At 49.0% G+C, this 26167-nt stretch overlaps 1 protein-coding gene across 1 annotated transcript in view; it reads left to right on the top strand.

The window, feature by feature from the left end:
- The window catches only part of FAM184B (family with sequence similarity 184 member B), a 151940-nt gene that overhangs the window by 122602 nt on the left and 3171 nt on the right, over positions 1-26167 (top strand). Inside the window, exons 9-17 of the mRNA XM_015138087.3 lie at positions 1603-1732; positions 3182-3394; positions 9115-9268; positions 14003-14157; positions 17247-17419; positions 19584-19730; positions 22409-22526; positions 24276-24380; positions 25519-25718. Of these exons, the coding sequence (XP_014993573.3) occupies positions 1603-1732; positions 3182-3394; positions 9115-9268; positions 14003-14157; positions 17247-17419; positions 19584-19730; positions 22409-22526; positions 24276-24380; positions 25519-25718 (1395 nt within the window). The remainder of the gene's footprint in view (positions 1-1602; positions 1733-3181; positions 3395-9114; positions 9269-14002; positions 14158-17246; positions 17420-19583; positions 19731-22408; positions 22527-24275; positions 24381-25518; positions 25719-26167) is intronic.

Raw genomic sequence — 26167 nt, 5'->3', positions numbered from 1 at the left:
CCCGAGGCTGCTCCTCCGCTTTCTCTGGCCTCCTAACCCTTGGTTTCATACCCAGAGTTCAGACCCAGGTATCCCTGCTTCATTGCTCCTTAAAGGTGGCTATGTTTTGCACACCTTCGAAAGGCTTGAGGATAACCTAAGAGAATCAGAATGCAGAGAAAGTAAACGTCTCTCTTTTAATGTGTAGTTTTGTTTGTTTGTTTGTTTGTTTGAGACGGAGTTTCACTCTTGTTGCCCAGGCTGGAGTGGAATATTGTGATCTCAGCTCACTGCAACCTCCGCTTCCTGAGTCCAAGCAGTTCTCCTGCCTCAGCCTCCTGAGTAGCTGGGATTACAGGTGCCCGCCACCACACTCAGCTAATGTTTTGTATTTTTAGTAGAGATGGGGTTTCACCGTGTTGGTCAGGCTGGTCTCGAACTCCTGACCTCAGGCTATCCACTCGCGTCTGCCTCCCAAAGTGCTGGGATTACTGGCGTGAGCCACCGCGCCCAGCCCATAGTTAGTTCTTTATGTAATTCTTACTATGTGCCAGACACTGTTTTAAGTACTTTATAGATACTGACTCTACTAATCCTTGTGGAAAAGGTAGCATTATTAACCTTATGTTATAGAGGAAGAAGCTCAAGCCAGGAGAGTTTAAAGATCTCACCAAGATCTCACTGCATTGAGTGGGCTGTAGAGCTGGAATTTGGAGCTGGGTAGTCTGGCCCTTGCACCATCCTCTTGGCCACCTTCCTATGCTGCTTCTAGCATTATACCCTTCCTTTCAGGGGTCCCCATTGTCTGTCTCTTCCTTAACCCCCCAGCCTGGGCCTTCACACCTCTGCCAAGCAGAGTACCCCATCTCATGGCCTTTTCTCACAGCCCAAGACCCTAAACCCCACCTCTGGAGCTCTGGCCTGATGTCCTTGTCAGGGGAAGCAGATGCTGCTTATCACCTGGCAGTCTCTCCAGAGAGCCCCACCATGTGGCATCCTTTCACGTTGTGAAACAAGATAAATACTTAACATCCCAATCTAACCCAATCGCACTTGAAATTCTCAGCTGGTTCAAAAGTTCAGAATTAAGGAAGGGAGCATCTTATCTAGAATGCAGAAACTCTTGCAGCTTTAAACTAGCATTTCCTTGTTCACGTTACATATGTGGAGGCCTATTTATAGTCCGCCGATTTGTACTTGGGGATGCCAGTAAAATGTGTGAGCGTGCTTTGACAAGCGCAAAACACTGTGTTAAAGTGAAGTGTTGTTGTCATTTTTATATGTGCAGAAAGAGCTGCAAAATTAAGACCATAGAGATCTCTTTTTGGAGCCCCCAAAGACCTCATATCAGTAACTCTAGCTTTCAGTCATTTTGACAGTTGATCACCATTTATTAAGAACCCGCTAAAACAGATATCGGGTGGTTCCTGATTGTATCCTAAGTGCAATAATACACTTTATATGGCAGGTTGCTTTTTGAAAGTCAAGTAAGATGTTTCTAACCCCCACTAACTGCTCTCAGAGCTCCCTCCTCCCAGGCACAGTGGCTGTCACGTTATCAGAGTGGCAGTGTCATTCCCAGCCCAAGGATCTTTTGTGATTGTGGCATCCCTATCTTCAAAGGACCGAAGTGCTTCTCAAGGAGGGAAGTGACCCACAAGCTCCACTGGGCTCTTTGTTGAAGGAGAAAACATCCGAAATCCCCCGTCTACAGGAGGACTGGCAAAGCCAGAAGGCCAAATTGCAAGCCCAGGTAGGACAACCCTGGTTGGGATTTCTCCCTTCCTGAGATCCTGCTCCCTCCTTTTTACAAACTTGGAAATGCATGCAGGGCCGGATTCACATCCAAGCTGGGAAGGCATTACAGGACCAGGGCAAAGTGGGATTCTTGGTTTTATTCATTCATTCATTCCAAACCTGCTGCAGCTGGGCACGGTGGCTCACGCCTGTAATCCCAGCATTTTGGGAGGCCGATGGGGGCAGATCACTTGAGGTCAGGAGTTGGAGACCAGCCTGGCCAACATGCTGAAACCCTGTTTCTACTAAAAATATAAAAAATAGCTGGGCATGTGGTGGGCACCTGTAATCCCAGCTACTCAGGAGGCTGAGGCAAGAGAATCATTTGAACCCGGGAGGCAGAGGTTGCAGTGAGCTGAGATCACACCACTGCACTCCAGCCTGGGTGACAGAGTGAGACTGCATCTCAAAAAGAAAATAAAAAACCTGCTGTGCTAATGAGCACTCAGTATGAGCCACTGATGAATTCATCAATGCACAAACCAGAAAAAATACCTTACATTTTACGGCCAGGTGTGGTGGTTCACACCCATAATCCCAGCCCTTTGGGAGGCTGAGGCAGGAGGAACGCTTGAGCCTAGGAGTTCAAGATCAGCCAGGGTAACATAGCAAGACTCTGTCTCTACAAAAAAAAAAAAAAAAAAAAAATTACCGGGTATGGTGACATGTGCCTGTACTCCCAGCTACTCGGGAGGCTGAGGTGGGAGGGTTGCTTGAGCTCAGGAGTTCGAGGCTGCCATGAGTCATGATCACAACACTGCACTCCAGCCTGGGCAACAAAGCAAGACCCTGTGTCAAAAAAAAAAAAAAAAAAAAAAAGATATTTTATATATATATAAAATATATATATATATATATATCTTTAAATATAAAGATTATATATATATTTTAGCAATGGAAGTGGGAACAGACAATAAATGGTTGACATAAGAAGTTAGTAAATCACGTAGTTCATTCTAAGGTAATGATGGCTCAGGAAAAAGAAAACTAGAGCAGGGAGGCTGTCCTGTGATGGGGGACGTGGGCTTGGGGGAGGTAGTACTATATGGTGCTATCAGGAGAAGCCTCAGTGAGGAAGCCAGATTCGAGCAGGCACCTGAGGGAGGAGGGGGGACGTCACATGGGTCCCTGGAAGGCATTCCAGTCCCCTCTTGATTTCTCTTGAAAGGTTGGTGTCCCCACCCCTCTCTTCCTCTTTCCCGGCATTCGTGGCTCTAGCTGAGGGGTCCCTGGAAGGACTAGCCACCCCCAGGTCCTTCAGGCTTGCAGCTTCCATCCCCTCAGAGTCCCTAGAGACAGAGGAGGCTCAGCTGCATGGAGGTGACATTTAGAAAGCTTTTATTTAAAGAAAACATCCCAGGAAAGGCAAGGGGCTTAGACTGAGGGTAGGATGCCTGGTGCGCAGGTCTTGCAGATGCAGCAGGCTCTGGAGCAGTGCACCAGCAACTACAGGGAGGACCTGCAGGCGCTCAAGCAGCTCTCGGACCTTGAGAGGGAGAAGCTGCAGCGTGAACTCCAGGAGACCACTCAGCAGAACCAGGCTGTGAAAGCCCAGCTGGAGGCTTCCCATCAGAGAGCCCTGCGCATGCTGGAGAAAGCCAGACATCAGGAACTCAAGGTGAGGGAATGACTGTGTGGTCTACTCTGTGCCGGGCACCTGCTAGATGAGAACTGCCATGCGCAAAGCCGTCCCTTTTCTACATGACGTCCAATCCCCCGAGAATCTTTCCAGATTGTTATTAGTGTATTCCCGTTTCCAGATGAGGAAAGAGGCTCAGAGAGATTTTGTAACTTGCTCAGGGTCACATAGCTAGTAAGTGGCAAACCAAGAAAGCAGGCTAGGTCTGCCGGGCTTCTTGTGCTACGTTTCCCCACCTGCTTGCGACCTTGGTGGCATAAGAATGAGTTGCTTTCATGACTAGAGCAGTGGCGTGCATGAACACACCAGGAAGGCAGGCTCAGTCCTACGGCTAAAAACGAAGATGGCAGCACAGTTGAGAAAGAACAGCTCAGGCTGGGAACAGTGACTCACGTCTGTAATCCCAGCACTTTGGGAGGCAGAGGTGGGTGGATCACCTGAGGTCAGGAGTTTGAGACCAGCCTGACCAACATGGTGAAGCCACGTCTCTACTAAAAATACAAAAATTAGCCGGGTGTGGGGGCAGGTGCCTGTAATCCCAGCTACTTAGGAGGCTGAGGCAGGAGAATTGCTTGAGCCTGGAAGGTGGAGGTTGCAGTGAGCCGAGACTGTGCCATTGCACTCCAGCCTGGGCGACAGAGCAAGACTCTGTCTCAAAAAAAAAAAAAAAAAAAAAACTCAGCCACAAAGACCTTTCCAAGGGTTTGGAAAACCGTAGTGTGTTATACAATGATGGATAATCTGGTGGGGTGCTTCAGGCATGTTTCATCCAGCACCTTCTACCTTGTGGCCTGGCTTAAACACAGCTTTCTCAGAGGGTGTTCCCTTCCTGCCCTCTTAAGAGTTCCTTGAAGAGGTGTCCCACAAAAACAAGGGAGCAAACCAAGGAAGAGGGAATAAAAGAGAGATGGGAAACTGGGGATTCAATGTAGGAGCAAGAAGGAAGGTTTGAGGAGTCTGGCTTTGCAGCTGGACAAGGAACTGGGGGCTCTGGAAGAGCTGTCTCCAGGGGAAAGCAGACTGATGGATTCTCTGATCGATTTGGCCATGTGGAAAACTGCACTGTGTGTTTTACAAAGCATTTAGAAGTTGTAGGAAGACTTTGCCAGATAGCCAAAGGAAACTAAACAAGTAAAAAATGCAGCATTTATTAATGCAAGGAAAAACAAAAAACTGCACAAGGCAGAAGTTCAATCATAATAATTTATTCAGCTCAACAGTAAATAATATTTACATATTCTCTATAAGGAAAATAGGAAGTGTACTTCAATATATTAAAAATATATATTGTATACTATGTAAAAGGAATGGAAGACATAGAGTGAGTGAGACCTGAAATCCTGATCTACTAAAGTAGAAAGACAATTCATAGTCTCAAAAATGATCAAGATACACTAGAATGGAAACATTGTCTTTTAAATGCTGGTAAATACAACAAGAAACAAGGAGCTGACAATGGCTGCCTCAGAGAAGAGGAGTCAGAGAGGGAGGAGGAAAGGACTAGGAGGCTGCTTATTTTCCTTTCTTTTAATACTATTTGGCTCTTTATACTAAATGCACATATTCCCCTGAGAAGAATATAAGAGAAGTTTTTTAAAAAAAGAAAGAAAGTCGAGCACAGTGGCTCACGCCTGTAATCCCAGCACTTTGGGAGGCCAAGATGAGTAGACCACTTGAGACCAGCCTGGCCAACATAGTGAAATCCCAACACTACTAAAAATACAAATATTAGCTGGACATCATGGTGCACGCCTGTAGTCCCAGCTAGTTGGGAGGCTGAGGCAGGAGAATTGCTTGAACCCGGGAGGCAGAGGTTGCAGTGAGCTGAGCTCACACCATTGCTCTCCAGCCTGTGTGACACGGCGAGACTCCGTCTCAAAACAAAAGGAAGGAAGGAAGAAGGGAGGGAGGGAGGGAAGGAAGGGAGGGAGGGACGGAGGGAGGGAGGAAGGAAGGAAGGGAGGGAGGGAGGGAGGGAGGAAGGGAGGAAGGAAGGAAGGGAAGGAGGGATGGAGGGAGGGAGGAAGGAAGGAAGGGAGGGAGGGAGGGAGGGAGGGAGGGAGGAAGGGAGGAAGGAAGGAAGGAAATAATGCACATGGACTGCCCGGCACTTATTAGGTGTTCAAAAAAGATGTCAGTTTCCTTATTTCTTTATTTCTTTAATTCTTCTAAATCTTTTTTCACTTTGGCTTACAATCTGCAAGAGCTCAGTGTGGGGAGATCCCAGGTGTATTCGCTGCTGGGTGATATTGACCTTTGTGTATGGCCGAGCTTTATTCCTCCATGCTGTGGACCCCAGTTTCTCACAGGAGGCAGACAGGCAGGGGGCTTCACCCACCTGAGGCAGGGAGTTCCAGGGGCCCTAGCGGGTTGGACTCATAAGGTCTGAGTCCCGGCCAAGGGAAAGTGAAAGGACATTCTGCCCATCGGGTATACCCCAGTTCCTGTGTCAGCGATTAGGAATGGGCTGCCTGCGTTCAAGTCCTGGATCTGCCATTTACAAAGTGTGGGAGCTCAGATAGGTCATTTAGCTTCTTTGTGCCTCAGTTTCCTCATGTATAAAATGATAGATGGTAGTATGAATCTTATGAGATGGTTATGAAGATCAAAAGGGATACTGCTTGTAAAGTACTTAGAACAGTGCACGGCTCAGTAACAGCGTGGTTTTTAAAAGGTCCACTTGTATTATTCACTCATCTATCCTGCAGGCATTAATTGAGTAGCTGCCACGAGCTGTCATCATGCAGAGCTGCGGAGATACCAGATCATCACTACACTCTCTGTCCTTACGTAGCTCACCTCTAGGGGAAAAGGCAGCCCCTCAAACAGGTTGCTGGGATCGTTGGGTGGAAGCCATGAGGGAGTTGTCTAAGGTATTTGGAAGCACTGGGAATGGAGACATTATATAATACAGGACTTTTGGAGAGACAGGGTGAAACTAGGTCCCTCAGGAGGCCTCAAACTGGCCACCACAAGATCAAGGTAACCCTCCTATAGCAGCTGGAGAAATTCACCAGGAATGAGTCTCCAACTTGCCCTGAGCCTTGAATGCTGCACCCTGTGTGATCCTCACTGCCAAGGGCTCCTGAGCAAGCGAGTGGGCAGTGCTGACCTGAATCTTTGGTTGCCCCCAGGGATGGAGAGAGGCTAGGTCAGAGTGAGAGAGTTTGGCTCCCTCTTGCAAAGCCAGGCTTCAACCTCTCCATCCCCATTTCCCTAGGGATAAAAATGTCACCAGTTGGTGTTCTCTGAGCCTTGCAGCAAGGGAAAAAGGAGGAAGGTATCAGAGAATTTGAAAAGTATGAGGCTTTTCTGTTTTATTAAATAGTCTTGCAGCAAGGGAAACAGGAGGAAGGTATCAGAGAACTTGAAAAGTATGAGGCTTTTCTGTTTTATTAAATAGTCTTGTAGCAAGGGAAAGAGGAGGAAGGTATCAGAGAATTTGAAAAGTATGAGGCTTTTCTGTTTTATTAAATAAACTCGCAACTAGGCATGGTGGCTCACGCCTGTAATCCCAGAACTTTGGGAGGCCAAGACAGGAGGATCACTTGAGGCCAGGAGTTTGAGGTTAGCCTGGGCAACATAGAGAGAACCAAGCTCTACAAAAAAAAGATTAGCCAGGTGTAGTGGCGAGCATCTGTGGTCTCAGCTACTGAAGAGGCTGAGGTAGGAGGATCACTTGGACCTGGGAGGTCAAGGCTGCTGTGAGCCATGATTGTGCCGCTGCACTCCAGCTGGGCAACAGAGTGAGACCCTGTCTCAAAAAAAAAGAAAAAGAAAAAGAAACTCGCCACAGAATGACTGAGTTTCCCCTGGAAGGAGTGAGACCAGTTCCCTATTGCTATCCCCAGTGACAGGTGGCAGAGACAGGCTGAGGAAAGCCTCCATATGATCCGCTGGGTTCAGGAGGCCAACTGGGCTCCAAGATGGTTGAGTTCTTCCCTCACGGGAGCCTCATGCATTTGGTGAAATCCCAGAGGAAATTTGGTGAAATGTCCACTGCATGAGTGAGTGGAAAGGGCTTGGGCCCTGGACTCCACCACTAATGGGTCACGATCCTGCCTCTTCCATCACCTGTCTGCAGGCGGGTCCCCTGCCTCTCTGGCCCCAGTTTCCTGCTTTGTTAAAAAAGATGGCAGCGGGGGTGGGTGCCTGGGCGTGGTGGCTCATGCCTGCAATCTCAACACTTCAGGAGGCTGAGGCGGGAGGATTGCTTGAGCTCAGGAGTTTGAGACCAGCTGGGCAACATAGCGAGACTCTCCCTCTCCATATATATATAAAAAAAGAGTTAAAAAAAAATGGGGGGATAATACTTTCTGCATCTTTTTCCGTGTGACCCTGGGAAACCAAATTCATCTCTCCAGTGCCCATCTCTCATTTCCTTATCTAAAACCTGGGGATATATATTAACTGGAACTCTCCTAACTGAAAAACAAAAAGCAAAACAGAAACTATATTAGTTTCCTATTGCTGCTGTAACAAACTAGCACAAGCCTGGTGGCTTAAAATAACACAGATTTATTATCTGACAATTCTGGAGGTCAGAAATCCCAAAATCATAGAATTGGCAGGGCTGGTTCCTTCTCAAGGCTGCAGAGGAGAATCTGCGTCCTTGCCTTTTCCAGCTTCTAGAGGCTACCCAAGTTCCTTGGCTTCTGGTCCCTTCCTGCATTATCAAAGCCAAAAGTGTAGCAGCTTCGAGTCTGGTGTTCTCTCTCCCTCTCCCTTTCTCTCCCTCTCCCTCTCTCTCCCTCTTTCTGTCTCTCTGACCTCTGCTTCCACCATCAACTCTTTTCTCACTGAGCTTCCTACAGCCTTCTTATAAAGACTCTTGTGATTGAGGCCCACCCAGATATTTCAGGATAATCTCCCATCTAAGATCCTTAATCACATCTGCAAAGTCCGTTTGACCGTGTAAGGTAACATGCTCAGTTTTCAGACATGGACATCTTAGGGGTTGTTTTTGTGCCTCTCACAGAAACCAACTTGCAGGCAGTGAAGAGACACTTATTAAAGTTTACCCAGCTGCTCACAGAACTTGCTTTGGGTGTTCGACACACAGTGGGACTTCAGTAAATAAATGTTTGTTGAGTGAAAGCATAAATGAACCAAAAATAAAAAGTAGGGAAAGAAAGAATGAATGAATATGAACCCAAGGACAGAGACACAGCCAGTTCTCAGGACCAAACAAGAGCAGGGACTGAAAAGCTGTAGGGATCCTTCACCCCTCCTCATGTCATTTCTGCTCTGCTCTGCTCTGCTCTGCACACCAGCCCTGGGCTTCCTCCACAGATGGCCGCCTCCACCTCACTGGTCCTGCAGCAGATGTCAGATAGTTACCTTACTGCTCCTGAGTATGGTAAATTTGGAGCCACAGAGTCAGTATCTGCCTGTCAGTCTCTTTTGCTCTATCCCCCACCTCTTCATATCAAATTTGCATTAAAGGAACTCTGATTGTCCCAGGTTTAGAAGAGGTATCCACTCTCGCCCAATCAGCTGTGGAAGGGGGTGGGTTCACCTGGTACAAAATGGCTGCTGTGGCCAGGCTATTGCTACAGCATTCTCTGTAGCCTGATAAGCCCTCCATGGGAGAGAGCAAGTCTTCAGAGCATCCTGGCTCAGAAGAGTTTGGCAAAGGAGTCAGGTCTCCCACCCTTGTGCCCACTTTCATGCCTTCTTGTCCCCACTTTTTCCCACAGGCCACAGAGGAACGCTTGAAGAAGGAATCCAGCCACAGCCTCCAGATCCAACACCAGGCACACCGGCTGGAGCTCCAGGCCTTGGAGGAAAAGGCCAGGCAAGAGCTGCAGGAGGAACGTGAGAGGATGCAGGCACAGCAGGCCCTGCTGCTAGGTATACACCCAACAGTGCACCAAGGAGGGCCTGGCCAGCTGCAGGGTCTGCACGTAGAAACCAGCGACAAGCTGAGGGCCAGGGCTCCTGGGCTCTCTGACTCACAGGCCAGGGCTCCTGGGCTCTTGGACTCACAGGCCAGGGCTCCAGGAGTCCCGGGTTCACAGGCCAGGGCTCCAGGGCTCTCGGACTCACAGGCCAGGGCTCCAGGAATCTCGGGCGCACAGGTCAGGGCTCCAGCATTCTCGGGCACGCAGGTCAGGGACAATCCTGGCTCTGCCACCAACTAGCTGTGAACCCTGGGATGGCTTACCATGAGCTTCATTTTCCTTTTGTATAAAATGGAATTACAATTGTCCCTACCACATAGGCTCACTGTGTGGATTACATGAGATATTAAATATAAAGTGCCTAGCATATAACATGAGCCCAGTGAATGTAGATACTATCATTATCATTATTATTGCATGTAACCCAGATCTCTGAGCCTTCATATGAGTTTCATGGCATTGCCTTAACCTCTCATTTCTGTTCTGAAGATTTCGGCAAGTTGGGGGATCTTAGGCCTCCAGGCTCTGCTTCCTCTGCCTGCCCCCACATCATCCCCAGCTCAAAACTCTGCCCCTTTTCAGTTGCCACATCAATAAAACACTCACACAAAGCATCCTGGAAGTCAACAGAGGTAGTTAAGATCTTTAGAGCCAAACTGCCTGGGTGTGAAGCTCAGCTGTAACATTCACTGGCTGTGTGACTTCGGGGAGGAAGTTGCTTAACTGCTCTGTGCCTCAGTCTTCCATGTATAAAATGAGGATAATAATAGCATTCACCTCACTGGGCCGTAATGATGATTACATAAGTAAATACATGAGAAGTGCTTCAAATAGAGCCTGGTATATAGTAAGTCTATGTAAGTGTTCCCTGTTAAATTATGACTGAATATTTCTTTTCTTTTCTTTTTTTGAGACAGAGTCTCGCTCTGTCACCCAGGCTGGAGTGCAGTGGCGTGATCTTGGCTCACTGCAGGCTCCGCCTCCCAGGTTAACACCATTCTCCTGCCTCAGCCTCCTGAGTAGCTGGGACTACAGGCACCCGCCACAACGCCTGGCTAATTTTTTTGTATTTTTTTAGTAGAGATGGGATTTCACCATGTTAGCCAGGATGGTCTCGATCTCCTGACCTTGTGATCCACCCTCCTCGGCCTCCCAAAGTGCTGGGATTACAGGCTTGAGCCACCACACCTGGCCATGACTGAATATTTCAATGTTGCATGCCTGATTCTGGAGACCTCTGTCATTTTTGTAGATCATCCCTGTCACTCATTTTCTCCTATACTCTTATCTTTCTCCTCACTCTTAAGAGCAAGACAAATACCTCTCACCATTTCATGCTAAGCACTAAAGATCTTGTTGGCTTTATTAAATATTTCTTCCAAAACTAGACAGGGCTCTTCTTAAGAGATTTCTGAGTGCTGAGTGTGGTGGCTCATGCCTGTAGTCTCAGCACTTTGGGAGGCCAAGGTGAGAGAGGATCACTTGAGGTCAGTAGTTCAAGACCAGCCTGGACAACAGAGCAAGACCCCATCTCTACAAAAAAAAAATTAATTAGGAAAAAAAGTAAAAAGAGAATTCTGGAGGACAACATTTTCTTTACCTCCGTAAGTGAGTTAGGCTCTACCTTGCTGCTTGTTTGAGTTCTCATTAGAAAGCGTGTCCCACTGACTGCATGTTTCTGAGGAAGTGGTGTGAGAAGCAGGAAGTTTCATAGACTTCCCAGTTAGCAGCTACCCTGGAATGGAGGCGTCCACATGGGAAATGCTGAAGTCAGCAGCATGTAAACATAGAATCCAGGCTGTGCCACATGGCTCAGGTCCAAGGCTCCCCATGGACAGGTCAGGCTGGACACCCTGGTGATTCCAACACCCAGCAGCAGCTGCCAGTGCAGATGTCCCTGCCACCCCTTCCCTGGCTTTTCTGACTCCACAGCAGCCCCGTTCTTCCCTGAAGAAAAGAATCAGGAGGGATCCCTGGAAAGACCCTGGGGAAAGGCTGGGCTTCTCAGCACCAGTCCCAAGAAGAAGGGGCTCTGTGGACTCTGTGAGGCCAAAAAATCATAGTCTTCAAGGGAAGGCGTGAGCACCTAGAGCAATGGCAGGTTGATATGAGATATTCCTGAAGCTGATTATTCATCTTCTGATATCTGTGTGGGACACAACTGACCTGCAATACCATAGGTCCCTGTGAGAGGGCAGGGAGGGTGGGTGTTTACTAGAGGGTTGGAACCCAGACATGCTGGATGGATGGATGGATGGATGGATGGATGGATGGATGGACGGACGGACGGACGGACAAGTGGATGGGGTGTGGGTGAATGGATGGTTGGATGGACAGGTGGATGGACAGAAAAATGGGTCAATGGATGGGCAGGAGGAAGGAAGGATGGATGGATGGATGGATGGACAGATGGAGATGTATGGATGGGCAGATGGGTGGGCAGACAAATGGGTGGACACACAGATGGATGGGCAGATGATTGGGTGAGCAACCGATGAGTGGATCGGTGGATGGATGAATGGATGGACAGATGGGTAGACAGACAGATACATGGACAGACAGATAGGTGGGTGGATGGATAGGTGGATGGATGGATGAGTAGATGGATGGATGGATGAATGGATGGATAGATAAGTGGATGGGTGGATGGATGGACAGGTGGATAGAGGGATGGATGTGTGGATGGATAGATGAATGGTGGGAAGGTATGAAAGAAGGAGGAGGGTAAAGAATGAATACCTTATAATTTATGATTTGGTAAAAAGTTTTATTGCATATATCTTGTGATAACAGTTTTCAAAAAATGGGGTTGTGTTTGGAGAATTTTTTTTTAAGAAAATAAGCTATAGAAATCACTTTATCAAAATTCTGCTGGAAAGGAAAGATGACCAAGTAAATTTTTCATCTTTTTTTTTTTTTTTTTTTGAGACAACATCTCGCTTTGTCACCCAGGCTGGAGTACAGTGGCGCAATCTCGGCTCACTGCAAGCTCCGCCTCCCAGGTTCATGCCATTCTCCTCCCTCAGCCTCCCAAGTAGCTGGGACTACAGGTGCCTGCCACCATGCCTGGGTAATTTTTTGTATTTTTAGTAGAGATGGGGTTTCACCATGTTAGCCAGGATGGTCTCGATCTCCTGACCTTGTGATCCAACCACTTCAGCCTCCCAAAGTGCTGGGATTATAGGCATGAGCCACCACGCCTGGCCAATTTTTCATCTTAATGTCATCCAAATACACTATGCTTTTGCACGTGTTTAATATAGTTAACCTTTGAGGGCAGGTTAGTAAGCTTATAGGAAAGCTTTTATAACTAATACACTTTTATCACCTCATCCATTTTCATTCTAAAGATCGTTTATTTTACAAATACATGTTGAGCACTTGCTGTGTACTAAAACCTGTGCTGAGTGCTTATGGAATGATCAGAACAATGTTTCAAAGGTTATTTTCAATAACTAAAATACAGAGTCTCAAAAGCTCATTACAGAAAAGTAAAGTATCAAATTTACAAGCACTTAAAAAGTATCTTTTTTGAAAGGAATATCTCACTAAATAGCATCTGCTCTATCAGAAAATATTCATTTTAAAATAATTGTTTCAATCATGCTGGGAAGTGTCTAGTGTACTAGAAATCAGTCTCCATCCTCAGAGGGGAAGCTCAAGTTTCTGGTCTTACTCTCCCCTGAGTTTAAGAGAATGTACACATTTCTTCTGGATGATTCCATTGTAGTTCCTATCCTGCTGGGATGACATGCCATCTCCTGCCTCCATGATCCAGCCAAGTGAACATTTTGTCTTTTTAAGAGTTGACATTGACCGGGTACGGTGGCTCACACCTATAATCCCAGCACTTTGGGAGGCCAATGTGGGTGGATCACTTGAGGTCAGGAGTTCGAGACCAGCCTGGCCAAAATGGTGAAATCCCATCTCTACTAAAAAAATTCAAAAATTAGCCGGGCGTGATGGTGCGTGCCTGGTCCCAGCTACTCGGGAGGCTGAGGCAGGAGAATCGCTTGAACCCAGGAGGTGGAGGCTGCAGTGAGCCAAGATCGTGCCACTGCATTCCGGCCTGGGCAACAAAGCGAGACTCCGTCTCAAAAAAAAAAAAAAAAAAAAAAAAAACTGACATAAACTTCAAACTTTCCAACTTGAGACCATTGCCCCCAGTAGAGGCCTTTGGGTCATTTGATAATTGCCTGTTCTTTGCCTGGTCTCCTAACTTGGTGCTGAGGCCAAGCGTTGTCACAGGATTTGGCCCTGGGCTCAGGCCATGCTGCCCTCACCTGCCACCCATCCTAACCAACCAGTAGAGGGCAAGCAGGGGGTTCAGAGTGAAGAACCACTTGAAATTTTGCATCCAAACTCCACTATTTAATAGCTGTGTGGCTTTGAGCATTGTACTCACCCTCTCTGATGTTCAGGTCCCTCATCCTAAAATGGAGCAGGGGTGGGGAGAGGGGGATAATTCATACCAGAAAAGATGGTTGTGGACTTAAATGAGAACAGTTTTCACACATGGCCCTGTTGTTACTGTTATCTTGGAAAATGTTTGGGGAACTCAACCCACCACAAGCCTTCAGCAGCCCCTCACTTCATCCACCCCCGCCCCAGAGACTGTTGTCCCCACCAGACAGGCTTCAGCCTAGACCCAGCAACTAACTCCCTACTGCTCTCCCTTTTCCAGAGTCCCTTAGGCAGGAGCTGTCGGAGCAGCAAGCTGCCTGCTCTGGGCACCAGAAGGACTTGGAGGCGCTGCAGGCCGAGCTGAGGGCTCTGGGCAGACAGCAAGCCAGCAGCCAGTGTCCAGGAGACAGCGAAGACCACATCATCACCACAGAGGTCAGCACCCCTCCCAGAGCAGCATCAGGGCCTCAGGGCCCCATAAAGAATGGGCTCTGAGGCCAGGTGCAGTGGCTCACACTTGGAATCCAGCACTTTGGGAGGCCAAAGCCAGAGGAGCACTTGAGGCCAGGATTTCAAGACCAGCCAGGGCAACATAGCAAGACTATGTCTCTACAAAAAAATCAAAAATTAGCTGGGCGTGGTGGCATATGCCTGTAATCCTGGCTTGGGAGTCTGAGGCAGGAGGATCACTTGAGCCCAGGAGTTCAGGCTGTAGTGAGCTATGACTGTGCCACCGCACTCCAGCCCGGGCAACACAGCAAGACCCTGTCTCAAAAAAAAAAAAAAAAGGATGGGCTCTGGGTACTCAGTCATTCCCCTGCCCCCTGCCCCCTGCCCCCTGCCCCCTGCCTGAAGCGGGGAAGACCCTTCTCCACAGGCCTGTGGGATACTGGGTGGGCCTGCAGGGTCTTGTCTTTGAAAAGAAAAAAAAAAATGGTCTTAAGCGCTGCATGTTATTTATAGTTCAGAGGCAATGGTATCTCAGGGTGTTGGTGCTAGCCAGGCCTTCGATGCAGCTGGTCTGGGCTACTCCTTTGGATCTGCAGGGGAATTTCTCAGAACATTTTCCCAGATAGGCTCTGTCTAGACCTTGCTGTTCCCCTAAGTGGAGCAGCTTTGTTGTCACCCAGACTCAGTGCCGGCTCTCCTTCCTCTTCCTGCTCAGACTTTGCCCATCAGCCCCTTCCCTGCACATCCATCATTCCCGGTCTAGCTGGGTGGCACAGTCACCTCCTAACAGCCCAGTCCTCTCTCCCTCCAGTCCATAGTGTATGGCTTCAGGTATTCCCCCAAAGCCCAGCATCACTTTTCATAAAGCCTTTGGTGGTTCCCACTGGAGAAAGCTCCAAATGCTTCAACTTGGCATTGAAAAGCTTCCACCACTGACTATGACCTGTATGTCCTGCCATATTCCCTGTGGCTCATAAACCCAGCATCTGCACCCTCCTTTCATCCTTTGCCTGTGCCACTCCTCCTGCCTGGGATGCTGCCCAGCATGTCCCATGCTGGGGGTCTCCCCTGGCACACAGTGGCCTCCTCTGGCTCTGAGATCCTGGAGCACTTGCTGTTAAGACAGCTCAGCTGACTTTAGGATCTACCACCCGGTCCTGTTGGGGACATGCCATTTCATGGACGTCTTTGTTGCCTAGACTGGATCAGAGTCTTTTGAGGATAACCCATCTGTTCTGCCTCATCGCTGCCCCACCCCCACTCCTAGCCCTCAGCAGAGTCTCCACCAGTGCCTGTGGATGGTGAGGATTCATTGGTGGCCCAGTCCTGCTGAAGGTCCCGGGGACATGAGAATCATGTGTGCCAGATTTAGCTGTTGCTGAGCATAGGAAGGCGATTTCTATGTTTATATGAAAAATACTAACAAATGATGAATCACAGGTTAGCCCAGTGGGTAGGTCTAGCAGAGCGAAGACAGAATGTGTTCCATTAAGTGTTTAGATGGGTGGGAGCCACCGGTACCAATGGGAGGGGACAGGGGAAACGTGGGATGATGACAGCTGGGGACTGGGCCATGGAGGAAGACAGTGTTTGCCCGAGGGCTTGGGATAGAAGCCAAGGAGCACTGAGTGCATGAGCCGCTACCTGGCCACCTGTGCACCAGCCCTCACTTTCGCCCCATAGGAGGGAAGCCTGAACCCTCTAGAAGGAAAGCGTGGTCTCAGGTGATACCCCACACAGAGAGCAGATGCAGGGGTGTCAGCAAAGAGGCACAGCCCAGGTCGCAGGAGTCAAAAAGGAAAGGGAAGGGGACACATGCCAGACTGCAGGCCCAAACTGGCCACCGCTGAGCTAAGTGGAGTCCGTCCCACTGGAATCTAATTCTCATATCTCTCCTACCCAGAGACCCAAGAGGGGAACGCATTTTTCCATCCGTTTCTGTCCTCCATGGGTCACAGGTTGTCCTCACAAGGCAGTAACCCCCCTGCTCTTGCTCTTCCAGGCTATGCATGTGAGAGTGCCAAGTGGGTGCCCACAGGCATCCCACACCATGCCAACCCCAGGGCAGGAAGGCAGGGACATGGGGCCTGGGCCACAGATTCTCCCTGTGCACAGCTGTGCAATCACTGTTCAGTGAACAGATAACCTGCACAAGTGGTCGGGCATGTTTGAGTGAATTTGAAAACTGGAACATTCACTAATCACAGATTAAATCTGACCCCATCTGCTGTTGGACAGCAATCTTTGTGTTTCTACCTGAACTACTGACATTCTAGCACAATTTTATTTAGCAAGCATTCACATGGCACCTATAGAATACACCAGGCTAGGTGCTACAGGGTTGGAAAGATGAAGAGAGGAATAGCTCCCAATCTAGCCAAGGAAACCAGCATGGAAACATATTCTCTTCAGTGTCACCCCTTACAGAGCCAGAGTTAGCGATATTTGGTGGTATTAGAGAAAGTTCATCAGTTCTCCCCTGAGAGGCGGGGAGGACTTCACTGAGGCAGTGTCACTTCACTGAACGCTTCACTGAGGCGGTGTCACTTCACTGAACACTTCACTGAGGGAGGACTTCACTGAGGCGGTGTCACTTCACTGAACACTGAGGCGGTGTCACTTCACTGAACACTTCACTGAGGGAGGACTTCACTGAGGCGGTGTCACTTCACTGAACACTTCACTGAGGGAGGACTTCACTGAGGCAGTGTCACTTCACTGAACACTTCACTGAGGGAGGACTTCACTGAGGCGGTGTCACTTCACTGAGGGAGGACTTCACTGAGGCAGGCAGGGAGGGCACCCAGGCAGGTGGAGTGTGGTTGGTGTTCATTTGGATGCAAGCCCCATTCTTGGCTCAGCAGTTTTATTAAACTCTAAGGGCCAGATTTGGCCAACACCCAAAGAAGGAAATTTTAAGAGACTGAATGGGAGTCCCTGCAGGGGACCCATCCAGGCTCCAGCCTGGGCGGGTCGCCCGTGGGTCTCCATCTCGCCGCAGCACATCTCTGGTCCTTTGTAACGTGTCCGCCCCTGCGCCTCCTGAAAACACCTCCTGGTTGCCTTCTCCTCAGGAGCGGGGCGGCCCGGGCCAGACCGGCTCCCCACCGGGCGCTGATGGGCAGGGTTCCAGCGAACGATGCGGGCTCTGGGAGGAGAACGCGCAGCTCCAGGACGCGGTGCGGCGGCTGCGCACGGAGGTGGAGCAGCATCAGCAGGAGGCGCAGCAGCTCCGCGACCAGCGCAGGTGGGTGACCGCCCCCTGCCCCTGCTCACCAGCTTCCCTCCCTCCCCCACTGCGGCTCGCTGAGCCTGAGACCTGAAATGGGTCACTCCCTCGGCATCCTGCCCCGCAAGACACTAGACACTTAATGCGCCAGCATTTCACAGATGTTACTCCTCTGACCCATGAAATGTCCCAGAGCTCCCGAAATTCTAGATCTCAAAACCGCAGATGAAGTGCCTTGAAATAGAAAAGGGAGTCCGGCCGGGCATGGCGCCTCACGCCTGTAATCCCAGCACTTTGGCTGGTAGAGGCGGGCGGATCACGAGGTCAGGAATTAGAGACCAGCCTGGACAACATAGTGAAACCCTGTCTCTACTAAAAATACAAAAATTAGCCAAGCGTGGTGGTGCGTGCCTGTAGTCCGGTTACTAGGGAGGCTTGGGAGGGAGGATTGCTTGAGCCTGGGAGGTGGAGGTTGCCGTGAGCTGAGATCGTGCCACTGCACTTCAGCCTGACTGGCATAGCCCGAACCTGTCTCAGAAACAAAAACAACCGCGCCCGTCAGGGCTGTTTTAGAGTGCAGTGGAATGTGTGCAGGAGGCTTGGCATGTCCCTAGCATGAATGAAGCGCTTGGTTAATTTTAGAAGTGAATAACCTATCATCAATCCTGAACTCAGAGCCTTTTTCCCCCTTGTTGGAAAGTTTTTGATAAAATTCAATTTCTTTAAAGACTTAGGACATTTCATATTGTCTATTTCTTAAGTGAGCTTTAGCAGTTGGTATCTTTCAAAGAATTCATCTATTTCATCTAAGTTTTTGAATGTCTTAATGCCAATCATAAAGTTGCTCATAATTTTCTTTTTGTCATTTTAATGTCTTGAGGATTCCTTTTTTCTTAATATTTGTCAACTGTGTACATTGAACCCTGTTGTGTTGGCCCAAAATTGCTTTGAGCCTTGACTGGGCTTGTTCATTAAATTCTCCCCTCCCCTCCCCTCCCCTCCCCTCCCCCCTTCCCCCCTTCCCCCCTCCCCTCCCCCCTTCCCCCCTTCCTCCCCTCCCCCCCTCCCCTCCTCTCCTCTCCTCTTTTTTGGAGACAGAGTCTTGCTCTTTTGCCCAGGCTGGAGTGCAGTGGTGTGATCTCAGCTCACTACAACCTCTGCCTCCCAAGTTCAAGTGATTCTCCTGCCTCAGTCTCCTGAGTAGCTGGGATTACAGGCGGACACCACCACGCCCAGCTAATTTTTTTTGTATTTTTAGTAGAGACGGAGTTTCACCATGTTGGTCAGGCTGGTCTCAAACTCCTGGCTTTGTGATCCTCCTGCCTTGGCCTCCCAAAGTGCTGGGATTACAGGCGTGAGCCACTGCACCCGGCTCCATTTAATTTTCATAACCACCTATTTTGATAAAGGTGAGGGATAAAGATTCAGGGAATGGCTGGGCATGGTGGCTCATGCCTGTAATCCCAGCATTTTGGGAGGCTGAGGCACGTGGATCACCCGAGGTAAGGAGTTCAGGACCAGCCTGGCCAACATGGTGAAACCCCCGTCTCTACTAAAAATACAAAAAAATTAGCCAGCGCCTGGTGGCGGGCACCTGTAATCCCAGCCACTTGGGAGCCTGAGGCAGGAGAACCGCTTGAACCCGGGAGGCGAAGGTTGCAGTGAGCCGAGATCACGCCATTCCACTCCAGCCTAAGCAACAAGAGCAAGACTTTGTCTCAAAACAAAAACAACAACAAAAAAACAAAGTTCAGGGAAGCTTTCCACTGCATTGTAGTTGTTAGGAAAGACCTGGTCTCCCGGGTCTCAGAGTCCCAGCATTCAGGCGATACTGATAGAGAATCTCGGCCTCCTGCCTCCCCGCCTGCCCCAAGTGAAGAGCGTGTGTTCTGCGGCTCCCCTGTAGGGCTGCTCTCCATCGCTTCCGCCTGAAGGCTGTCCCCATGCTCAGGTTTCTCCTTCTGAGATGGGAGGGTGCTGAGAAGGGGTCCCATAGTGGGGGTTTGTCATGGACTCCACAACTCGGAGACCTCAGCTCTCCTTATCACAGGTGTCCTCAGATCACAACCTCTCCCCACTGAGGCCTCCCAAACTGGGCAGCAACGAGGGGAATAAACCCCAGAGCCCAAGGGGCGCCGTCCCCGGAGCTGGGCAAGCCTGGCTGTGCTTTCGTCCACCACAGGTTGCTGGAGGAGACTCAGCAAGCCCTGCGGACCAGGGAGGTGGAGACGCTCCGCCAGGAACACCGGAAGGAGATGCAGGCCATGGTGGCAGACTTCAGTAGTGCCCAGGCCCAGCTCCAGGCCCGGCTGGCTGCCCTGGAAGCCGAGTAAGTGAGGCCTTGGGCCCCAGGGAGGGACTAGCAAGTGTGCCATTCAGTAGGGTGGCCAACTCACCCCCGTGGCCCTGGGCTTTCCTGGTTTTCAAATTCAAAGTCCTGGGTCCTGGCCAGGCACGGTGGCTCACGCCTGGAATCCCAGCACTTCGGGAGGCCGAGGCAGGCGGATCACTTGAGCTCAGGAGTTGGAGACCAGCCTGGCCAACATGGCTAAACCCCATCTCTACTAAAAACACAAAATTAGCCAGGTGCGGTGGCACACGCCTGTAATCCCAGCTACTCCGGAGGCTGAGACAGGAGGATCAGTTGAGCCCAGGAGGCAGAGCTTTCAGTGAGTGGAGATCAGGCCCCCGCACTCCAGCTTCAGCAACAGAGCAAGTTCTGAGTAGGGGATGGGTGCAGGGAACAAGCCAGGGGCTCATCAGTCTCCCTTCATTTTATGAAGCTGTGCTCCCGTTTCCTGCAGGGCACTGGGAATCTGTGAGGATGAGCATTGGTTTAACCCTCACACTTGGAAGAAATCAGAAGGATCAGGGCTGCTCAGTTATGAGCATTTGCTCTGTTCTAATCTGTATCATCTAATTCCATCTTCACAACAGTACTTCACGAATATTTGTTAAGGAACCATTGTATGCCCAGCACTGCTTTAGGCTCTGGAGTCACCGCAGGGAACAAAACAAAGACAATGCTCTCATAGGCTCACAAATTCTGCTGAAGATTCAGATAAGAAATAAGCAAACAGGCTGGGCTTGGTGGCTCATGCCTATAATCCTAGCACTTTGTTTGCATGGCTGAGGCTTGAGCCCAGGGTGGATCCCTTGAGTCCAGGAGCTCGAGACCAAACTGGGCAACATTGTGAAACTCCGTCTCTACAAAGAATACAAAAAAAAAAAAAATGCTGAGCATGCTGGTGTGTGCCTATAGTCCCAGCTACTTGGGAGGCTGAGGTGGGAGGATCTTCTGAGCCCAGAAGGTTGAGGTTGCAGTGATCCGTGATTGCACCACTGCACTCCAGCCTGGACTACAGAGAGAGACTGTCTCAAAACAAAACAGACCCTGTCTCAAAAAAAAAAAAAAAAAAAAAAGCAAACAGTTAAGTTTATACCAGGCAGTGAAAGTGCTAGAAGACAGGATTGGGAGTGGCAAGGGTGGGCAAAAGAAGGCCTCTGTGAGGAGGTGCTATTTAAGGACAAGGAGGTGAGGGCACTCCTGAGGCATCTGGAGGAAGAGCATTAGAAGCAGCTGGAACAGCAGGTGCAAGGGCCCTGGGCCTGCCTCAGGCTCCTGAAAACAGCCCAAAGGCTTGTGTGGCTGAACAGAGTGAGAGGGAGGGGGAGGGAGGAGAGGAGCTGGGTGAAGGAACCCCTGCCCTGTTGGGAAGGAGTTTGGATGTGTTCAGAGTGCCCTGGGAAGCCATCACAAGGCACTGGGCAGGAGTGACATGCCTGACTTGCCTTTTCACAGGGTCACTCTGACTGCTGAGAAGAAACAGGGGGAGGGGGTGACTGCAAGAAGACCATTTAGGATGTGATAGCAGCAAGCCAGGTCCAGACAGGTGAAGCCGCTTGCCCAAGGTCAGGCAGCATTAATTGAGTTTAAATGTCACCTGTGTGACCTTTAGCCTGAGCTCTTAAAAACATCTCCACTGTCTCCAATACAATGCAAATCATCCAAAAGCCAGCAGGAAAGCTTTTACCAGCTACAGTCTAAGGAGCACTTACTACATGCCAGGCTCCCATTATCACGTTGAATTCTCACAACCACCCAGTTTCATGCCCACTTTAAAAGAGAGGGAACTGAGGCCCACACACAGGTGAAATGATGCCCAAGGTCGAGAAAAAAGCAGAGCCAGTATTAAAGCCGGGTCATCTCACCCGAAGCCCTGGGCTCTTACCAACTCTAGTCAGTAGATTATCTGCAGCCCCTGTCCTCCTCTCCCCACCACCTAGTAACTCCTCTCTGGCTTCAGGCTGAAAAAGCAGTGGGGGTCGGGCGTGGTGGCTCAAGCCTGTAATCCCGCCACTTTGGGAGGCCAAGGAGGGCGGATCACGAGGTCAGGAGTTCCAGACCAGCCTGGCCAACATAGTGAAACCCTGTCTCGACTAAAAATACAAAAATTTCCTGGGCATGGTGGCACGCGCCTGTAGTCCCAGCTGCTCGGGAGGCTGTGAGGCACGAGAATCGCTTGAACTAGGGAGGTTGCAGAGAGCCGAGATAGCGCCATTGCACTGCAGCCTGGGCGACAGGGCGGGACTCTGTCTCAAAAAACAAAAAAGAAAAAAAAAAAGCCGTGGGTAGCAGCCACTGACCGCACTCCGTGTCCGCCAGCAGATGGCGACAGAGCATTAAGAGAACCCTAGCGGCATTGTTCTCCCAGTAGCATCCCTGGCTCTTGAAGCCCCCGCTGAGTGCACCATCTAGCTGCACACACGGGCCTTTGCTTCCTGGCCCTGCAGCCTTAGGGGACCTGACAGAGCTGGGATCCTGGGTTCTGCAAGTCATCTCCCCGGCGGGTCCTGGGCAAGCTTTTGCTGCTATCTGAGCCTCCCTGGCCAGGCTGAACACAGGATGGCATTCCCATCGTGTGCTTTGAGGCACATGTGTGCCCATCTCCCTCCTGTTGAGTAATTGCCATAAGGGGAACTTGACTGCATGCCTGCTTGAAACAGACTGAAAGATTCCGGAGAGAAGCCAGGGAAGGGAGCGTCCAGGCCAGAGGACCTTCAGCTCATAGGCCGCCTGCAGACTCGCCTGAAGGAGAGAGAGGACATCATCAAGCAGCTCACGGTGAGGTTGTCAGGGGGCGCCTCGCCCACGCACCTGGCCGGGCACTGCGAGCTCCTCTGGGAGGGGCGTTCACTTGCACCCAGCATTTCTCTAGGTGCCCTAACATCTTGCCTTATAAAGAATCCTTTCTGGCCGGGCGCGGTGGCTCAAGCCTGTAATCCCAGCACTTTGGGAGGCCGAGACGGGCGGATCACGAGGTCAGGAGATCGAGACCATCCTGGCTAACACGTTGAAACCCCGTCTCTACTAAAAAATACAAAAAACTAGCCGGGCGAGGTGGCGGGCGCCTGTAGTCCCAGCTACTCGGGAGGCTGAGGCAGGAGAATGGCGTAAACCCGGGAGGCGGAGCTTGCAGTGAGCCGAGATCCGGCCACTGCGCTCCAGCCTGGGCGACAGAACAAGACTCTGTCTCAAAAAAAAAAAAAAAAAAAAAAGAATCCTTTCTGACCGGGTGCGGTGGCTCAAGCCTGTAATCCCAGCATTTTGGGAGGCCAAGGCGGGTGGATCACTTGAGGTCAGGAGTTCGGGACCAGCTTGGCCAACCCCATCGCTACTAAAAATACAAAAATTAGCTGGGTGTGGTGGTGGGCACCTGTAATCCCAGCTTCTAGGAAGGCTGAGGCAGGAGAATCACTTGAACCCAAGAGATGGAGGTTGCAGTGAGCCAACATAGCGCCACTGCACTCCAGTCTAGGCGACAGAGCAAGACTCTGTCTCAAAGAGGGGAAAAAATCCTTTCTCTTCTATTATTACAGAAGACATATGCACTAAAAAGTTAATACAGGAAAATAGAAGGCAAAAAAAATCATTTTACTCCCAAGTCCAACAGCATCTGCCCCATGTTAATATTGCTTTTTTAACTTATAGAATTTGAGAAAATCTACAATGGCTTAGGTTTGAATTGTAGTAGAATCAGTGTTTTTATTGTTGATCTTTTTGTAAACATGACCACCTGTTTTCTACTTAGCAAAGCCACTCCCTAGACCCCTTGAAAAGAACCCAGCTCCCTCTGATTCAGTATCCAACCAAGGCCTGCTAGTCATGTCTTTGGAATGTCTCCCCCTTTGCCTGCTCCTGCCCGCCCACCTCACTTCTGTATCTCCCTGTGCTTTGAAAATTAGGTGGCATTGATAAGGAATTATTGCTCATTTGCTAAGTGTGAACAAAGGTATCATGGGTTTTTTTTTTAAGTAATCTTTATTTCTTAGAAATTACATATCGATGTTTTTACAGAGAAAATTATGTAATCACTGAAATTTAGTAATACAGCAGGAGAGAAAAAAGTGGAAAATGATACACACAAACAAGATTGGCCATATTGTTATAACAAGTAAAGTGGGGGATGGGTTTCATTACCCTCTCTATGTTTGTATATGTTAGACAACACAAATGTCAAAAAAAGGAAGAAGACAGGCAAAATCCTTTGCATACCTGGGGGTTTTCTCTCTTTGCCTTAATCACTAACTTTCTGCAGTAGGTTACCTTCACATGCTAAGAACAGTTGGATTTCCAATTTCCAGGCAAGCACAAGCTTGCCCTTTTCTTTACAAGAGGGGCTGGGGACATAAAAGACAAAGAGCAAAGGTGCTTCCTCAAAAGCTTCAGTGTCTGGCAGCTTGCTTCTGACTTCCCCTTCCTCCTCCGGACTTCCCTTCTCTCTCTATTCTGCCCTCATAGCCATCTTCCTTCAAGTCAAACCCAGTGCTGTGTGGTTAGGCTCACTTAGACTCAGTTGTATTGGTTTTCCAGGAAGAGAGAAGATTTCACTATGCAGCATTCCCCAGTGCAATGTCCCACCGGAATCGGTCTTTCTCTTTCAATCCTCACCCGGGATATTTGACCCCTTCCATGAAGGTAAATTGGTTCTACTGGTTTTAATGCATTACACAATTCCATTGATTTCGTTTTTCTTAAAGGTAACCACAGGTTATTTATGGGCTGGTGTACACCCAGAAAAATATTCATTGGAAAAAAAAAAAAAAAACCCACAAGAAATAGTCCAAAGTATTAACCGTGTTTGTATCTGGCTGGGCAGATTATGTGTGGTTTTTATTTTTTATGGGATTTTGTATTTTCCAAATTTTCTAGAATAAGTATGTGTTAGTATTAAGAATAGCTCTATCTAGGTGATGGGAGGGAGGAGTAAAAATCTTCCACTTCTGTACATATTTTTGGAATTTTTCACAATGAGCATATTCACATCCAATTCTCATCTACTATCACAAAATCCTAAAGGTTCTTGAAAAATAGTATTTTTGGCTGAGAGCAATGGCTCACACCTGTAATCCCAGCACTTTGGGAGGCCGGGGTGGGTGGATCACTTGAGGTCAGGATTTCAAGACCAGCCTGGCCAACTTGGTGAAACCACAACTCTATTAAAAATATAAAAATTAGCTGGGCATGGTGGCAGATGCCTGTAATCCCAGCTAATCAGGAGGCTGAGGCAGGAGAATCGCTTGAACCCAGGAGGCGGAGGTTGCAGTAAGCTGAGATCGCACCACTGCATTCCAGCCTGAGCGACAGAGCAAGACTCCATTTTAAAAACAAAAAATAGTATTTTTAAAAATAGTTCACAGGACAATACACTTGTGACCTAACTAATGTGATCTCGCATGTAGTTTTTATGTATCCTTCGGTATGACAAAATGTAAGTTTCACTCCAGAAATGTGAATGCATTTGAGGCTAGGGTGGGCCCAGCCCCTGCTGGGGGTGTTATATGACCTTCTAAAATCTTAAACAAAATTGAGTTGCAAAACACATCCATCTCCAGAAGTTTTGGTTAAGAGGTTGTGAACATACATATTTATTTATAATATAAAATGAAGATTGGAGGGAAAAGTGCTTTAAAAAACAGCATGTTAAGTATATAAATGAAATTGTTGCTGCTTCTCCGATACAATTTTGATTGGGTGAGCATTATTTGCTTTTATAATAATGCTTTGTTTTGTTTTTTGCATTGCACTGCACTAACATTTCCATTAATACAAACAGAAAAAGAAGATGGAGGACGTGCCCAGCCGTGTGGTCAGCGTGCCGAACCTCGCTTCCTATGCAAAGAACTTTCTGAGTGGCGATCTGAGTTCCAGGATTAATGCCCCTCCAATAACTAAATCACCCAGCTTGGACCCAAGCCCCAGCTGTGGCCGGCCCTACAAACCCAACCAGTCTACAGATGCAAAAACTGCCACAAGGTTGTAGGGGATGTTGGGGGCAGAGGCCCTTATTGTATTTCCCTGTAGACAAGAGGGAAATTAGGATTCTTTCTGGCACCTGCTAATTACCCGGCATTTGGGCGATATAAAGAGTAGTAAAACAAGCCCTGCCTTTGAAAAATGGTAATTTAGCCAAAAGGGAAGACTGTAAGAGAAGGGAATTATGTCATTCTTTGGAAGGGGTACTATTCCTGGTACCAAATTCCAGAAGGCCTTTTTCCATGGATGATTAGACAAGGGACACTGAATCACTTAGCTGAAAACTTCAGCATGGGTTATACAAAAGGTGGACTCTATCTGGCCTGGAGGTCTGAATTAGTCTTCCTCATTCTCAGCTGTGTGGCCTTGGACAGGTCACTTGACCTCCGGGTCTCCATATCCTTCCCTCTAAATTTAAGATAATACAGCACCTATCTCATCAGACTGAT

The sequence above is a fragment of the Macaca mulatta genome, chromosome 5 (assembly GCF_049350105.2).
Source record: "Macaca mulatta isolate MMU2019108-1 chromosome 5, T2T-MMU8v2.0, whole genome shotgun sequence".
Lineage (NCBI taxonomy): Eukaryota > Metazoa > Chordata > Mammalia > Primates > Cercopithecidae > Macaca > Macaca mulatta.
This window is presented reverse-complemented; position numbering and strand designations above follow the sequence as displayed.